At 40.5% G+C, this 18,015-nt stretch overlaps 1 protein-coding gene across 3 annotated transcripts in view; it reads left to right on the top strand.

The window, feature by feature from the left end:
• Window positions 1–18,015, top strand: part of LOC307192803 (uncharacterized protein) — a 268,351-nt gene that overhangs the window by 19,391 nt on the left and 230,945 nt on the right. For all 3 annotated transcript variants that reach the window (XM_079934104.1, XM_079934105.1, XM_079934103.1), the window contains exon 3: window positions 14,147–14,207. In XM_079934104.1, coding sequence (XP_079790230.1) covers window positions 14,196–14,207 — 12 coding nt within the window. In that variant the 5' untranslated portion in view covers window positions 14,147–14,195. The remainder of the gene's footprint in view (window positions 1–14,146; window positions 14,208–18,015) is intronic.

The following is an 18,015-nucleotide window of genomic DNA, read 5'->3' as shown; positions in this document are numbered from 1 at the left end:
TCTCCCTCCCTCCCACCCTCCCTATCCCACCCCTCCAGGCTGTCACAGAGCACCGAGCCAATATCCCCGTGCCATGCGGCTGCTTCCCTCTAGCTATCTACCTTACTACGTTTGTTAGTGTGTATATGTCCATGACTCTCTCTCGCCCCGTCACAGCTCACCCTTCCCCCTCCCTATAACCTCAAGTCCGTTCTCTAGGAGGTCTGCGTCTTTATTCCTGCCTTACCCCTAGGTTCTTCATGACATTTTTTTTTTTTCTTAAATTCCATATATATGTGTTAGCATACTGTATTTGTCTTTTTCGTTCTGACTTACTTCACTGTGTATGACAGACTCTAGGTCTATCCACCTCATTACAAATAGCTCAATTTCGTTTCTTTTTATGGCTGAGTAATATTCCATTGTATATATGTGCCACATCTTCTTTATCCATTCATCTGATGATGGACACTTAGGTTGTTTCCATCTCCGGGCTATTGTAAATAGAGCTGCGATGAACATTTTGGTACATGACTCTTTTTGAATTTCAGTTTTCTCAGGGTATATGCCCAGTAGTGGGATTGCTGGGTCATATGGTAGTTCTATTTGTAGTTTTTTAAGGAACCTCCATACTGTTCTCCATAGTGGCTGAACCAATTCACATTCCCACCAGCAGTGCAAGAGGGTTCCCTTTTCTCCACACCCTCTCCAGCATTTATTGTTTCTAGATTTATTGATGATGGCCATTCTGACTGGTGTGAGATGATATCTCATTGTAGTTTTGATTTGCATTTCTCTAATGATTAATGATGTTGAGCATTCTTTCATGTGTTTGTTGGCAGTCTGTATATCTTCTTTGGAGAAATGTCTATTTAGGTCTTCTGCCCATTTTTGGATTGGGTTGTTTGTTTTTTTGTTATTGAGCTGCATGAGCTGCTTGTAAATTTTGGAGATTAATCCTTTGTCAGTTGCTTCATTTGCAAATATTTTCTCCCATTCTGAGGGTTGTCTTTTGGTCTTGTTTATGGTTTCCTTTGCTGTGCAAAAGCTTTGAAGTTTCATTAGGTCCCATTTGTTTATTTTTGTTTTTATTTCCATTACTCTAGGGGGTGGGTCAGAAAGAATCTTGCTGTGATTTATGTCATAGAGTGTTCTGCCTATGTTTTCCTCTAATAGTTTGATAGTTTCTGTCCTTATATTTAGGTCTTTAATCCATTTTGAGCTTATTTTTGTGTATGGTGTTAGGGAGTGTTCTAATTTCATTCTTTTACATGTACCTGTCCAGTTTTCCCAGCACCATTTATTGAAGAGGCTGTCCTTTTTCCACTGTACATTCCTGCCACCTTTATCAAAGATAAGGTGTCCATATGTGCATGGGTTTATCTCTGGGCTTTCTATCCTGTTCCATTGATCTATCTTTCTGTTTTTGTGCCAGTACCATACTGTCTTGATAACTGTAGCTTTGTAGTATAGTCTGAAGTCAGGGAGCCTGATTCCTCCAGTTCCTTTTTTTGTTCTCAAGATTGCTTTGGCTATTCGGGGTCTTTTGTGTTTCCATACAAATTGCGAAATTTTTTGTTCTAGTTCTGTGAAAAATGCCAGTGGTAGTTTGATAGGGATTGCATTGAATCTATAGATTGCTTTGGGTAGTAGAGTCATTTTCACAATGTTGATTCTTCCAATCCAAGAACATGGTATATGTCTCCATCTATTTGTATCATCTTTAATTTCTTTCATCAGTGTCTTATAGTTTTCTGCATACAGGTCTTTTGTCTCCTTAGGTAGGTTTATTCCTAGATATTTTATTCTTTTTGTTGCAATGGTAAATGGGAGTGTTTTCTTGATTTCACTTTCAGATTTTTCATCATTAGTATATAGGAATGCCAGAGATTTCTGTGCATTAATTTTGTATCCTGCTACTTTACCAAATTCATTGATTAGCTCTAGTAGTTTTCTGGTAGCATCTTTAGGCTTCTCTATGTATAGGATCATGTCATCTGCAAACAGTGACAGCTTTACTTCTTCTTTTCCGATTTGTATTCCTTTTATTTCCTTCTCTTCTCTGATTGCTGTGGCTAAAACTTCCAAAACTATGTTGAATAAGAGTGGTGAGAGTGGGCACCCTTGTCTTGTTCCTGATCTTAGTGGAAATGCTTTCAGTTTTTCACCATTGAGGATGATGTTTGCTGTGGGCTTGTCGTATATGGCCTTTATTATGTTGAGGAAAGTTCCCTCTATGCCTACTTTCTGCAGGGTTTTTATCATAAATGGGTGTTGAATTTTGTCAAAAGCTTTCTCTGCATCTATTGAGATGATCATATGGTTTTTCTCCTTCAGTTTGTTAATATGGTTTATCACATTGATAGATTTGCGTATATTGAAGAATCCTTGCATTCCTGGAACAAACCCCACCTGATCATGGTGTATGATCCTTTTAATGTGCTGTTGGATTCTGTTTGCTAGTATTTTGTTGAGGATTTTTGCATCTATGTTCATCAGTGATATTGGTCTGTAGTTTTCTTTCTTTGTGACATCCTTGCCTGGTTTTGGTATCAAGGTGATGGTGGCCTCGTAGAATGAGTTTGGGAGTGTTCCTCCCTCTGCTATATTTTGGAAGAGTTTGAGAAGGATAGGTGTTAGCTCTTCTCTAAATGTTTGATAGAATTCGCCTGTGAAGCCATCTGGTCCTGGGCTTTTCTTTGTTGGAAGATTTTTAATCACAGTTTCAATTTCAGTGCTTGTGATTGGTCTGTTCATATTTTCTATTTCTTCCTGATTCAGTCTTGGCAGGTTGTGCATTTCTAAGAATTTGTCCATTTCTTCCAGATTGTCCATTTTATTGGCATAGAGTTGCTTGTAGTAATCTCTCATGATCTCTTTTATTTCTGCAGTGTCAGTTGTTACCTCTCCTTTTTCATTTCTAATTCTATTGATTTGAGTCTTCTCCCTTTTTTTCTTGATAAGTCTGGCTAGTGGTTTATCTATTTTGTTTATCTTCTCAAAGAACCAGCTTTTAGTTTCATTGATCTTTGCTATTGTTTCCTTCATTTCTTTTTCATTTATTTCTGATCTGATTTTTATGATTTCTTTCCTTCTGCTAGCTTTGGGGTTTTTTTGTTCTTCTTTCTCTAATTGCTTGAGGTGCAAGGTTAGGTTGTTTATTCTAGATGTCTCCTGCTTCTTAAGGTGGGCTTGTATTGCTATAAACTTCCCCCTTAGAACTGCTTTTGCTGCATCCCACAGGTTTTGGGTCGTTGTGTCTCCATTGTCATTTGTTTCTAGGTATTTTTTGATTTCCTCTTTGATTGCTTCAGTGACATCTTGGTTATTTAGTAGTGTATTGTTTAGCCTCCATGTGTTTGTATTTTTTACAGATCTTTTCCTGTAATTGATATCTAGTCTCATGGCGTTGTGGTCAGAAAAGATACTTGATACAATTTCAATTTTCTTAAATTTGCCAAGGCTTGATTTGTGACCCAAGATATGATCTATCCTGGAGAATGTTCCGTGAGCACTTGAGAAAAATGTGTATTCTGTTGTTTTTGGATGGAGTGTCCTATAAATATCAATTAAGTCCATCTTGTTTAATGTATCATTTAAAGCTTGTGTTTCCTTATTTATTTTCATTTTGGATGATCTGTCCATGGGTGAAAGTGGGGTGTTTAAGTCCCCTACTATGAATGTGTTACTGTCAATTTCCCCTTTTATGGCTGTTAGTATTTGCCTTATGTATTGAGGTGCTCCTATGTTGGGTGCATAAATATTTACAATTGTTATATCTTCTTCTTGGATCGATCCCTTGATCATTATGTAGTGTCCTTCTTTGTCTCTTTTAATAGTCCTTATTTTAAAGTCTATTTTGTCTGATATGAGAATTGCTACTCCAGCTTTCTTTTGGTTTCCATTTGCATGGAATATCTTTTTCCATCCCCTTACTTTTAGTCTGTATGTGTCTCTAGGTCTGAAGTGGGTCTCTTGTAGACAGCATATGTAAGGGTCTTGTTTTTGTATCCATTCAGCTAATCTGTGTCTTTTGGTGGGAGCATTTAGTCCATTTACATTTAAGGTAATTATCGATATGTATGTTCCTATTCCCATTTTCTATATTGTTTTGGGTTCGTTATTATAGGTCTTTTCCTTCTCTTGTGTTTCTTGCCTAGAGAAGATCCTTTAGCATTTGTTGTAAAGCTGGTTTGGTGGTGCTGAACTCTCTCAGCTTTTGCTTGTCTGTAAAGGTTTTTATTTCTCCATCAAATCTAAATGAGATCCTTGCTGGGTAGAGTAGTCTTGGTTGCAGGTTTTTCTCCTTCATCACTTTCAGTATGTCCTGCCACTCCCTTCTGGCTTGTAGGGTTTCTGCTGAAAGATCAGCAGTTAACCTTATGGGGATTCCCTTATGTGTTATTTGTTGTTTTTCCCTTGCTGCTTTTAATATGCTTTCTTTGTATTTAATTTTTGACAGTTTGATTAATATGTGTCTTGGCGTATTTCTCCTTGTATTTATCCTGTATGGGACTCTCTGTGCTTCCTGGACTTGATTAACTATTTCCTTTCCCATATTAGGGAAGTTTTCAACTATAATCTCTTCAAATATTTTCTCAGTCCCTTTCTTTTTCTCTTCTTCTTCTGGAACCCCTATAATTCGAATGTTGGTGCGTTTAATGTTGTCCCAGAGGTCTCTGAGACTGTCCTCAGTTCTTTTCATTCTTTTTTCTTTATTCTGCTCTGCAGTAGTTATTTCCACTATTTTATCTTCCAGGTCACTTATCCGTTCTTCTGCCTCAGTTATTCTGCTATTGATCCCATCTAGAGTATTTTTAATTTCATTTATTGTGTTGTTCATCATTGCTTGTTTCATCTTTAGTTCTTCTAGGTCCTTGTTAACTGATTCTTGCATTTTGTCCATTCTATTGTCCATTCTATCTCCAAGATTTCGGATCAACCTTACTATCATTATTCTGAATTCTTTTTCAGGTAGACTGCCTATTTCCTCTTCATTTGTTAGGTCTGGTGCATTTTTATCTTGCTCCTTTATCTGCTGTGTGTTTTTCTGTTTTCTCATTTTGCTTATCTTACTGTGTTTGGGGTCTCCTTTTTGTAGGCTGCAGGTTCGTAGTTCCTCCTGTTTTTGATGTCTGTCTCCAGTGGCTAAGGTTGGTTCAGTGGGTTGTGTAGGCTTCCTGGTGAGGGGGACTAGTGCCTGTGTTGTGGTGGAAGAGGCTGGATCTTGTCTCTCTAGTGGGCAGGTTCACGTCTGGTGGTGTGTTTTGGGGTGTCTGTGGCCTTATTATGATTTTAGGCAGCCTCTCTGCTAATGGGTGGGGTTGTGTTCCTGTTTTGCTAGTTGTTTGGCACAGGTTGTCCAGCACTGTGGCTTGCTGGTCGTTGAGTGAAGCTGGGTGCTGGTGTTAAGATGGAGGTCTCTGGGAGATTTTCGCCGTTTGATATTATCTGGAGCTGGGAGGTCTCTTGTGAACCAGTGTCTTGAAGTTGGCTCTCCTACCTCAGAGGGAGAGCCCTGCCTCCTGGCTGGAGCACCAAGAGCCTTTCATCCACACGGCTCAGAATAAAAGGGAGAAAAAGTAGAGGGAATTAGTAGACGTATGAGGAAAGAAAGAAGGAAAGGAGGGAAGGAAGGAGGGAAGGAAGGAAGGAAGGAAGGAAGGAAGAAAGAAAGAAAGAAAGAAGCAAAGAAGGAAAGAAGGCAAGAAGGAACGAAAGGAGGGAGGGAGGGAGGGAGGAAGGAAGGAGGGAAAGAAGTAAAAACAAAAAGAAAGAAGATACAGTAAAAATAAAATAAAGTATAATAAAGTTATTGAATTAAAAAATTCTTAATTAGAAAAAAAAAAAAAAAAAAAAAAAAGGACGGATAGAACCTTAGGACAAATGTTGGAAGCAAAGCTGTACAGACAAAGTCTTACACAGAAGCGTACACATACACCCTCACAAAAAGAGGTAAAGGGGGAAAAGTCATAAATCTTGCTGTCAGAGACCACCTCCTCAATTTGGGATAATTCGTTGTCTAAAGGAGGGAAGGAAGGAGGGAAGGAAGGAAGGAAGGAAGGAAGAAAGAAAGAAGCAAGGAAGGAAAGAAGGCAAGAAGGAACGAAAGGAGGGAGGGAGGACGGAAGGAAGGAGGGAAAGAAGGGAAAACAGAAAGAAGATACAGTAAAAATAAAATAGAGTATAATAAAGTTATTGAATTAAAAAATTCTTAATTAGAAAAGAAAAAAAAAAAAAAAAAAAAAAAAAAGGACGGATAGAACCTTAGGACAAATGTTGGAAGCAAAGCTGTACAGACAAAGTCTTACACAGAAGCGTACACATACACCCTCACAAAAAGAGGTAAAGGGGGAAAAATCATAAATCTTGTTGTCAGAGACCACCTCCTCAATTTGGGATAATTCGTTATCTAAAGGAGGGAAGGAAGGAGGGAAGGAAGGAAGGAAGAAAGAAAGAAGCAAGGAAGGAAAGAAGGCAAGAAGGAACGAAAGGAGGGAGGGAGGAAGGAAGGGAGGAGGGAAAGAAGGGAAAACAGAAAGAAGATACAGTAAAAATAGAATAGAGTATAATAAAGTTATTGAATTAAAAAATTCTTAATTAGAAAAAAAAAAAAAAAAAAAAAAAAGGGACGGATAGAACCTTAGGACAAATGTTGGAAGCAAAGCTATACAGACAAAGTCTTACACAGAAGCGTACACATACACCCTCACAAAAAGAGGTAAAGGGGGAAAAATCATAAATCTTGCTGTCAGAGACCACCTCCTCAATTTGGGATGATTCGTTGTCTAAAGGAGGGAAGGAAGGAAGGAAAGAAAGAAAGAAAGGACGAAGGTAAAGTATAATAACGTTCTTAAAATTAAAATTGATTATTAAGAAAAAAAAAATTTTAAGAAAAAACCATGGACGGATAGAACCTAGGACAAATGGTGGAAGCAAGACTATACAGACAAGATCTCACACAGAAGCATACACATACACATTCACAAAAAGAGGAATAGGGAGAAAAATCATAGATCTTGCTCCCAAAGTCCACCTCCTTAATTTGGGATGATTGGCTGTCTATTCATGTATTCCACAGATGCAGGGTACATCAAGTTGATTGTGGAGCTTTAATCCGCTGCTTCTGAGGCTGCTGGGAGAGATTTCCCTTTCTCTTCTTTGTTCTCACAGCTCCCAGGGGCTCAGCTTTGGATTTGGCCCTGCCTCTGCGTGTAGGTCGCTGGAGGGCGTCTGTTTTTTGCTCAGACAGGACGGGGTTAAAGGAGCCGCTGATTCGGGGGTTCTGGCGTACGGAGGCCGGCGGCGGGGAGGGAGGGGCACGGAATGCGGGGCGGGCCTGCGGCGGCAAAGTCCGGCGTGACTCTGCACCAGCCCGAGGCCCGCCGTGCGCTCTCCCGGGGAAGTCGTCTCCGGATCCCGGGAACCCGGCAGTGGCGGGCTGCACAGGCTCCGCGGAAGAGGGGAGTGGAGAGCGACCTGCGCTCGCGCACAGGCCCCTTGGTGGCGGCAGCAGTAGCCCCAACGTCTCCCGCCCGCCTTGGGGTCCGCGCCTCCAGCCGCGGCTTGCGCCCGTCTCTGGAGTCAGCGCCCTCAGCCGCGGCTCGCGCCCGTCTCTGGGGTCCGCGCCCTCAGCCGCGGCTCGCGCCCGTCTCTGGGGTCCGCGCCCTCAGCCGCGGCTCGCGCCCGTCTCTGGGGTCCGCGCCCTCAGCCGCGGCTCGCGCCCGTCTCTGGGGTCCGCGCTTTCAGCCGCGGCTCGCGCCCGTCTCTGGAGTCCGCGCTTTCAGCCGCGGCTCGCGCCCGTCTCTGGGGTCCGCGCTTTCAGCCGCGGCTCGCGCCCGTCACTGGGGTTCGCGCTTTTAGCCGCGGCTCGCGCCCGTCTCTGGAGTTCCTTTAAGCAGCGTTCTTAAACCCCTCTCCTCACGCACCAGGAAACAAAGAGGGAAGAAAAAGTCTCTTGCCTCTTCGGCAGGTGCCGGCTTTTCCCCGGACTCCCTCCCGGCTAGCTGTGGTGCACTAACCCCTTCAGGCTATGTTCAAGCCGCCAACCCCAGTCCTCTCCCTGCGCTCCGTCCGAAACCGAAACCCTAGCCTCAGAGCCTCAGCTCGCAGCCCCGCCCGTCCCGGCGGGTGAGCAAACAAGCCTCTCGGGCTGGTGAGTGCCGGTCGGCACCGATCCTCTGTGCGGGAATCTTCCCGCTTTGCCCTCCGCACCCGTTGCTGTGCACTCCTCCGCGGCTTCGAAGCTCCCCGCTCCGCCTCCCACAGTCTCCGCCCGCGAAGGGGCTTCCTAGTGTGTGGAAACTTTTCCTCCTTCACAGCTCCCTCCCACTGGTGCAGGTGCCGTCCCTATTCTTTTGTCTCTGTTTATTCTTTTTTCCTTTTGCCCTACCCAGGTACGTGGGGAGTTTCTTGCCTTTTGGGAGGTCTGAGGTCTTCTGCCAGCCTTCAGTAGGTGTTCTGCAGGAGTTGTTCCACGTGTAGATGTATTTCTGGTGTATCTGTGGAGAGGAAGGTGATCTCCGCGTCTTACTCTTCCGCCATCTTCCCTTCGACCCCCCGTGGCTTTACTTTTGAGAGTGGCAGGGATACAGAGAAATATTTCTTTATAAGAAAAACAGCAGAGCAAGCAGAATGATATGTGAGTACTCTGTCTCTCTCTCTGCCTAAGGACCGGCAGAATTTATTTGACCTTCCCCCTTTTTTTTTTAGATTGAGGCATGTTGTGACAGTTCCTGGGCACTGTCTACTGTTTTAAAAAGTCACCCATTAAAGTTACCTGTCTGCTCCTGAGATCATTTCCTTCAACATTAAATATTTGCCAAGCACCCACCACTTGCCAGGCTCTATTCTAGGCTCTGAGGATGCAGCAGTGAAGTCAGCAAGACTTGCCTTTATGGAGCTTACATTTTGGTTTGTAGTCTGCAACAGGGAGAGTGGGGACCCTAGACATTAATAACACTGCCTAAAGAGCATGCTGCCACCACGCACCATCAATGTTGCCGAATTTTTTAATTTTCCAAGAGAAGCCAGAAGTCGGATTTTGACTGCAATTTTCTTATTTTAAAATATTGGCTCAATATGTTTTAAATTACTGTGGAGGTCAAACAAAACATGTTTGCAGACAGAATCTGGCTTGCGACCTCTGTCTAACACCATTTTTGCCCTTGCTGGTCTGCTTGAGAAGAAAAATGCAATGGAATGACAGCTGTAGCCATGCTAATTCCCTTCTCTGGAAGCAATGAACCAGTTGTCAGAGATTTGGCAATGCCAGGATTTAATTTGCAATACAAGGTCAACAATTTCAGTGAAAGCCATTTTAAGATCAGCCTTAAAACAAACCAAAAAAAAAGTGACTGTACAAATTAGATTTTTAGTGATTATTAACCTGGGCCCAACAGGATATGGTCAGCGGGTTACTTGCAAGCAGGTTATATTGCAGTTATCAACCTGCTTGCAAGTTTGAGGCCAGATTTTAAAACGTGATTCCTATTGTAGGCTGCTTGAATTTCAACAAACATGCTACTCCGTGGTCCAAAGTTGTAGCCAGAGTGAAAATTCCATAATGGTGCTCATTAGTTCATTAAGTCAAGTGTTCCTGAAAAGCCAAAAGCAAGGTTTGGCTTGATAAATTGATAACGTTTATAACTGTTATTTTTCTTTTCTTTCTTTTCTAATGAAAAGAACGCTACTTTGGACTTTCTTGACAATATAGGTCATACAGATAGTTTGGCAAATATATCAGTTTTCTGATTGGCTCCATCTTTTGCGAGTTATACAAGTGATAGGTTTTTAGGGGGTGTGGTGGCTATTCATAACGCACTAATTTATTGAAATTATGATTTGCTGACAAATTCTACCCATTGTTCTCTGAACTTATCATTCTCATCGCCCCTCTGTGCTCATAGCTCTTCTCCGTCCATCTTTTTCTATTTGTCTCCTAATCCTGCCCACTCCTCAGACTTCACTCTGCTGTCCATGTGTCCTTCTCACCGATCTGGCCTCTGGCACTGGCCTCACACCTATGTTCTTCATCTACTTGTCGCAACTTTTAGTAATTGGGTCAATATTTTACTTTTTAGCAGTTCTTTCCTACTTTAGAGGCCTTCAAATTAAATTCCCAGGAATTGCACTGGGAACACACGTTCAGGTAGCAATGTTTAGGCCAGAACCAATACATTGCCCACGTCTCTTTATGCCCTACAGCCAGGTCACATGCTCTCTGATTCTTCTACAGCTCACGGTGGCTCGATTCTTCTTCTTTTTTTTTTTTAACATCTTTATTGGAGTATAATTGCTTTACAATGGTGTGTTAGTTTCTCCTTTATAACAAAGTGAATCAGCTATACCTATACATATATCTCCATATCTCCTCCCTCTTGCATCTCCCTCCCACCCTCCCTATCCCACCCCTCTAGGTGGTCACAAAGCACTGAGCTGATCTCCCTGTGCTATGTGGCTGCTTCCCACTAGCCATCTATTTTACATTTGGTAGTGTATATATGTCCATGCCACTCTCTCTCTTCGTCCCAGCTTGCCCGTCCCCTTCCCCGCATCCTCAAGTCCATTCTCTACATCTGCGTCTTTATTCCTGTCCTGCCCAGAGGTTCTTAAGAACCATTTTTAAAAAAAATTTAGATTCCATATATATGTGTTAGCATACGGTATTTGTTTTTCTCTTTCTGACTTACTTCACTCTGTATGACAGATTCTAGGTCCATCCACCTCCCTGCAAATAACTCTATTTCATTTCTTTTTATGGCTGAGTAATATTCCATTGTATCTATGTGCCACATCTTCTTTATCCATTCATCTATCAATGGACTTAGGTTGCTTCCATGTCCTGGCTATTGTAAATAGTGCTGCAGTGAACATTGTGGGACAGGTCTCTTCTTCATTCACAGTTTTCTCAGGGTATATGCCCAGTAGTGGGATTGCTGGGTGGTATGGTAGTTCTATTTTTAGTTTTTTAAGGAACCTCCATACTGTTTTCCATAGTGGCTGTATCAATTTACATTCCCACCAACAGTGCAAGAAGGTTCCCTTTTCAACACACCCTCTCCAGCATTTATTGTTTGTAGATTTTTGATGATGGCCATTCTGACTGGTGTGAGGTGATACCTCATTGTAGTTTTGATTTGCCTTTCTCTAATGATTAGTGATGTTGAGCATTCTTTCATGTGTTTGTTGGCTCTCTGTATATCTTCTTTGGAGAAATGCCTATTTAGGTCTTCTGCCCATTTTTGGATTGGGTTGTTTTTTTGATATTGAGTTGCATGAGCTGCTTGTAAATTTTGGAGGTTAATCCTTTGTCAGTTGCTTCATTTGCAAATATTTTCTCCCATTCTGAGGGTTGTCTTTTCATCTTGTTTATGGTTTCCTTTGTTGTGCAAACTATCAAAAGTTAAATACAAAGAAAAAATATTAAAAGCAGCACGGGAAAAACAACAAAAAACACACAAGGGAATCCCCATAAGGTTAACAGCTGATATTTCAGCAGAAACTCTGAGAGCCAGATGGGAGTGGCAGGACGTATTTAAAGTGATGAAAGGGAAAAACCTACAACCAAGATTACTCTACCCAGCAAGGATCTCATTCAGATTTGATGGAGAAATTAAAACCTTTACAGACAAGCAAAAGCTAAGAGAGTTCAGCACCACCAAACCAGCTTTACAACAAATGCTAAAGGAAATTTTCTAGGCAGGAAACACAAGAGAAGAAAAAGACCTACAGTAACAAACCCAAAACAATTAAGAAAATGGTAATAGGAACATACATACTGATAATTACCTTAAAGGTAAGTGGATGAAATGCTCCAGCCAAAAGACATAGACTGGCTGAATGGATACAAAAACAAGACCTGTATATATGCTGTCTACAAGAGACCCACTTCAGACCCAGCGACACACACAGACTGAAAGTGAGGGGATGGAAAAAGATATTCCATGCAAATGTAAATCAAAAGAACGCTGGAGTAGCAATTCTCATATCAGACAAAATAGACTTTAAAATAAAGACTATTACAAGAGACAAGGAAGGACAGTACATAATGATCAATCCAAGAAGAAGATATGATAATTGTAAATATTTATGCACCCAACATAGGGGCACATCAATACATAAAGCAAATGCTAACAGCCATAGAAGGGGAAATCGACAGTAACACAATCATAGTAGGGGACTTTAACACCCCACTTTCATCGATTATTCTTTATTACCTCTGTTTGGGAGGCTGTCTCTCAGTTGTAAGGCATATGACTACAAGCCCCAAATTCCAGCTCATGGAGCCTTGGAGAGTGACATTCCGTATTGCAAATGATACTTGATCTAAGCTCCCAGAGATTCCAAGCAGGGAGGGAACTTCTGCCACACCTTTTACTCATGAGACCAAGGAATACTCGGTTTTACTTCTCTAGTGATACCTGCTTTTAAAATGATACACCACTTGGTTCTATCAAAGTATTTTCTAGATTCAACTACATGCTTTCTATGAGAAAATGAAGGGATCGTGATCTTATTTCACAGCTGTACTCAGTCTTACTGTACCAGTATTGCATTCTGAATACTGGTGCAGAAAGATGTTTAAAATGCAGCCTTCTGTGAAGGGAGAGAAGTGGTCTGCCTCATTTGGGAGTCTCCTGAGCACTGTATTGATGTGAATAGAGCCAACCTGTGCTTCTTGGCTTGCATGTTTTGAATTCTATGTCTCCAAATAAATTTATGATGAGAAAAACATGATCAACTTTACAAATTACAAACATTTTAAAGACAAATATTAGCTGTTAGATTGATACCAAATTCAAGGAAACAAAAGAAAACAGATTTCCACTTCACGTTCATTCCCAGTAATAGATGTTTTTGAATTCCTCTTCAGTCACTGTGCCATGGAAAAAACAAGCAAGTCGAACTTCAATTTCTGTTACTTGACTGAAATTTTCTCATTTTGATGTCAGTTTTTTCTTTTAAATAATTTTACACGTATTTCCCTTATTTTAGGAAGTAATCGATATACCCTTTGCATCTTTCATGTCGCTCTTACATAAAAAAGAGTTTTAAAATTAACACTAAAAGGACTGAACTCTTTCCTTTTGCAACATTGATTGCCATGTAAGAGCTCACTTGCCCTTTGTAGAGTGACTTTTTAAAACTATGACTGAGACCTCTGGATAAAAAAAAATATATATATCATTCATACATGATGTACTTTGTTTTACTGCCAAATACTGATAACCATTTCAAAAGGCAAATTCCAAGTTTAAAAGGCTCTTTTGGTGACTATTTACAGTAATCTAATAAATGCTGGGACTATCACTCATTTCCCATTTATTATAATCATCTGGCCCCGGATTGTATTCTAGTGTAGTATTTTTATCAATTGAAATAATATCAAATGGAATAGCTTACAGATTGAATTTGATAACTTATTGCATGACTCTAGGAGTTTTATGAGTGCTACAAACACATTTCCTTTGGTGAAGTGTATGTGTTCCATATCTTTGCTGGATAATGTTCTCAGGATTTAATCTGCTTGCTACCTAAGTACACATATCTACCATTGACTTTATCAGATATTATCTAGTATGACAGTCGCAGAACGAGATTCTAATTTTTAAAAAGAGAAATATAAAAGCTACCAAAAGCATGTGACAGCAAGTTTTCATCATAAACTTCAGTGCAGTCTGTACTGGCCACATTTTAGGCATGAACACGGGAAGTATAGGCTGTCTAGATGAAGTTTGAACTTTCCCTACAGATTACTTTTGTAAAACATCTCGTGACGATTTGCCAGCTCTCAGTTTATTAGGCTAAGCTAAGCAAACAAGAACAACAATGAAAACAAGTTACCATCTGTACAGCATGGCGAACTATACTCAATATTTTGTAATAACCTATAAGAGAAAAGAATCTGAAAAGGAATATGTATATGTATAATTGAATCACTGTGCTGTACACTGGAAACTAACATGACATTGTAAATCAACTATACTTCAATAAAGTTTAAAAAAATATTTTAAAAAGGCACCAAATCAAATCCTATTGACTTTATACTGAGATTTTGGGGGACCATTAAGAAGTATCATAGCTCTATCTTTCCTACTCCAAATTGCTTAATATGTCTTAAAATGGGACCAATTTATTCTAGTTTTCAACTGTTTTTCTTTTTTAGAGGAACTTGACTTAAATCTGTGCATTGCCAAGGGCAAGAAGCCGAGAACATGGACAGACAGGTAAGACTGATAAAACAGTAGCCCCTTCTTTGATTTTTATTTTTTTTTCTTTAAAAGCAGCCTTTTAAGCTTTATTTTTCATAATATTATCTGTGGAGGGAAAGTACAGAAGTGAGCAGAAATGTAGTCTCTTTTGCAGCACTTACGAATAAAGAGGATGATGAACGAGTGTAGCAGACAATGTAATAGCAGAAGAGTCTCTAGAAGTTAAACAAAAGTGCCTTCAGAGTTTCCAAGGATTCCCGTCATCCATAGTAGGGCTTCACTGTGCCCGTCCACTGTTCTATTTTTGATTAGATTTATAAACACAGCACCACATATTTTCATGTGGCTTATCGCCCAGGGGCAGAATTAGATTGACTGCGCTGAAACTGTGAGGCCTGTGAGTTTTGGGCAAGGGCTAGAGTGAAATAAGTAGCGTAATTGTTTTTGTGGAGTGACCGTGGGACCTCCTCTGTTCTGAATTACACATGGCTCAACCCTTTGACCTAACCAGACTCGGCAGTGGCTGGCGGAGCTCCTGAAGCTGTGCTGAAAGGGTCCATCACTGACAAGTTGGAAGGTTCTCTGTCAGGCGAGGTGCGGGCCAACAATCATATTAAACTAGAGTAATTACCAGCGAGACCACGTCTGTGAACACCTCAACTTCATTTAACCCGTCATGATTATTTCAACAGGAAGCGCCAATGTGAGAAATTTGTGGAATCCAAATGTAACATTGGGCCCTTTGATTAAAGAAGGTATATAAATATAATTTACTAAATTTTGGATCATCTTCAAGGATGTTTTGCCAAATTATTCAAACATTATTATGATGATTTTTTAAAAAATACATAAGGTTTGGGAAAATGCTATAAGCCATAACTAAAATTCTTTCATTGCAATGAGCTTAATTTAAATTCTTGAAAAATAGATGACAGCCCACTGATTTAATGCCTCAGAGGACTCAAAACTGAGGTGGATGCGCAGAACTTCTAGAAAAGGTTGGAGAGAATCATATGTGCTGACGTTTTTGCATTTGCTGGAAATTTAATCTGTGATTCACATGATAATGATTTAGATGAATATATCTATATCTATGTATGATATGGAAGTCAGTCACCTGAAGTTTTATTTTCGATTCAGTTCTTAAATTTTCAAAGGCAGTATAAGCAGAGGACTTTGGTTTACTTTCAAGCACTTGACATCTTTTTCCAAAGCTAGTCCCATTTCTGAAAGATATCTAAAAAGTTTTTATCTACTTTTTTTTTTCATGGCCAGTTTTACAAATTAAAGGTCTGTATAGGTGTTTTATCTTACAACAACTTGGAAATCATTTAGCATTGAAATGTTTTCTTTCTCATCTGAGGCAACTCAGGCTGAATATTAATTCAGTTCATAGTTAAATGACATTTAATTTTTTTAAGAAGAATATGCAACTTTATATTTTTTGAGTGTTATTCTTCTACTCTGGGACCTCTAAAAGATGAAAATGCAGAGGTCCTTATCAGATCATTTACAGAAGAAAAAACACTATAATACCCTATAAGCCCTCCCAATAAAGTTGCATTCAGCCCTACCCAGTCTTATTCTCATTAGCAGTGAAGAGTGTGCTCCCCACGTAATCTAACATGGAATGCTTAGAGCAGACAGGTGCAAATTGCAAGCTGTTTCACTTTGGCTGTTATCCCTTAAATCGACAAAGTAATAGACTGGGAGAACAAAAAGAGTTCCAGCTCAAGCCGAATAAATGAAAGTCTTAACAGGGACACACCAGCTGGCTAGGAGAATTCAATGTCGTGGACACTAAATGTTACCTTTATGCCACTTGCCAAGGAAGACGGCTTCAATGACACCCCCTACCTTTTATTATTGAGGTGATGTTGCTTCCAAACCGTATTTTGCTTTATTGTTAAGGCAACACGGTGGCCGAAGTGGGGGAGAACAGAAGCCAACATACCTGTTCCTGTTTACCATCATTACTCTCCTCGCAGCAATTCAGGCATGATTGGGTTCCTGGAGGTGGACCAGATTGACAGTATTTCTATCCGTGCCTTTTTTTTTTTTTTTGGCTGATCCTAGCGAAGCCCCAGAGCAGTGAAACAACAAAAACAATCACCACCACCCTCCTCCCCAACATGATGACGCTGCTGAGCTAGTTGGCCAAAGAAAAAAAAACAACAGTGGTTCATGTTAGGAACACCTAAATTAATTTCGTGGAAGAGACATGCCACGCCAGGCTACGTAGGAATCTAAGGTATGCATCTCTGAAAAGGGACCCTGAGTCTGTCATTCCAAAGTTGCTTCTTCCCATGACTCCCCGGTACGCCCTGGAACCGCTGTCTGGAAGAAGGAACTTTAACTTTGGCTCTGAGGCCGCTGAGCGGGTCTGACTGCGGGGTCCTCCGCGCACGTGAAGGAGGGCGAAGACCCCGGAGCCGGCCTTGTTTACAGCCGGACGGGAGAAAACATCCAGACACAGATGCGGGCTGACGGTTTCATGAAGCACAATCGGTTGATCCCAGATGCAATCTGACTGCCCTGAACTGAGCGATGAGCTGTGCAGTATGCAGAATTCACTCTCTTGCTGGTCTGTGCCCACCAGGCCTGGAGCCGCGCTGCCCGCGCCCCTCGGCCGTGGCTGTGAGGGCAGCCAGAGCTGGGCGCTGCACCCGGGGACCCGATGCCCCCTGACGACAAATCACATTCTTTTACAAACTTCCTAGGTTTTGGTTGTCACGGGTTAGAAATGATTTTGTTGCTGTGGCGCGCGTTTGTTACTCGATCGTTGATTTCCTTTCGAGTTGAGCGAGTCGGCATCAAAAGCTATTTGCTGCTTTTTAATGCAAAGGAAAATATCATCGAAAACACTGTCAGTTCTTACAAATTTCAGGCAGTTTTTTTCCCCCTTTGTTCAGATCACAAAGTATTACTTATTTTCTTCTACACTCTGTCATATACTTATATTTGATAGAAGAACCTTCCCAAAATTTCAGAGAAAGACCTGTAAGAGAAATAGATGTATCACTAAGCACACTTATAAATGTGTTACTAGAAACTGGTCATTTTGATTTTAAAGTTAGAGTATATTATATCAGTTAAATAGAAATGTGAAGGAAAAAAGCCATGAGGAATATCCATAGTAGTATTAGTTAAGACTTCTGTATATTTTGCTTTCTTTTTTCAGAACTAAATAGATATCAATGAGAAGCAGGAAGATACTAGGGAATAAATTTTGTTTCTTTAATTTAATTTTTGGGATACAATACGGATACTTAACACATTAATGTGAACTTATTAAAAATAATAACACATGCGTATGCTAACTTATCAAGTGGTAATGAATGAAGGAATTGATGTAAAATGTAACCGAAGGATTATTTAGTATGAGCTAAAGAGATAAAATCTCATCAGGAAAGAGAGAATCTAAATTGAGAAGAAGGTGGAGGAAAATGCAATTTACACCACTTAAAGGTGCCCATGTGTAAAGGAGAGAAAAGAGTGAGGAAATTGACAAAGGAGAGAAGTCGGAAATCACTCCCAATTTCCTCTTGAACATGTGTTACTAGTAAAGAGGTCACAGAATATAAACCATCACTTGGTAATCCTCTCAAAGACTTTATCTCTGGTGTGTACGATCAGACTTTGCTTTCTTTTTGAATATGTGAACTTGTGAAAATATCTGAGACCCTTTTAACATTGGAGAGCAAGTACTTAATTTCATTTGAAGTCCTTAGTAAGGAAATGAGGTCTAGTAATAGGCCACATCCATCTATTTAAAAGCATGTTTAACTCGATCTGAAAGGAGTGAGGTGCCAAAATTACTGAA

The sequence above is a fragment of the Stenella coeruleoalba genome, assembly GCF_951394435.1.
Source record: "Stenella coeruleoalba genome assembly, chromosome: 10".
In the NCBI taxonomy this organism is placed as follows: Eukaryota; Metazoa; Chordata; class Mammalia; order Artiodactyla; family Delphinidae; genus Stenella; species Stenella coeruleoalba.
Note: the sequence above shows the minus strand (reverse complement) of the source record. Positions and strands in the feature narration are given on the sequence as shown.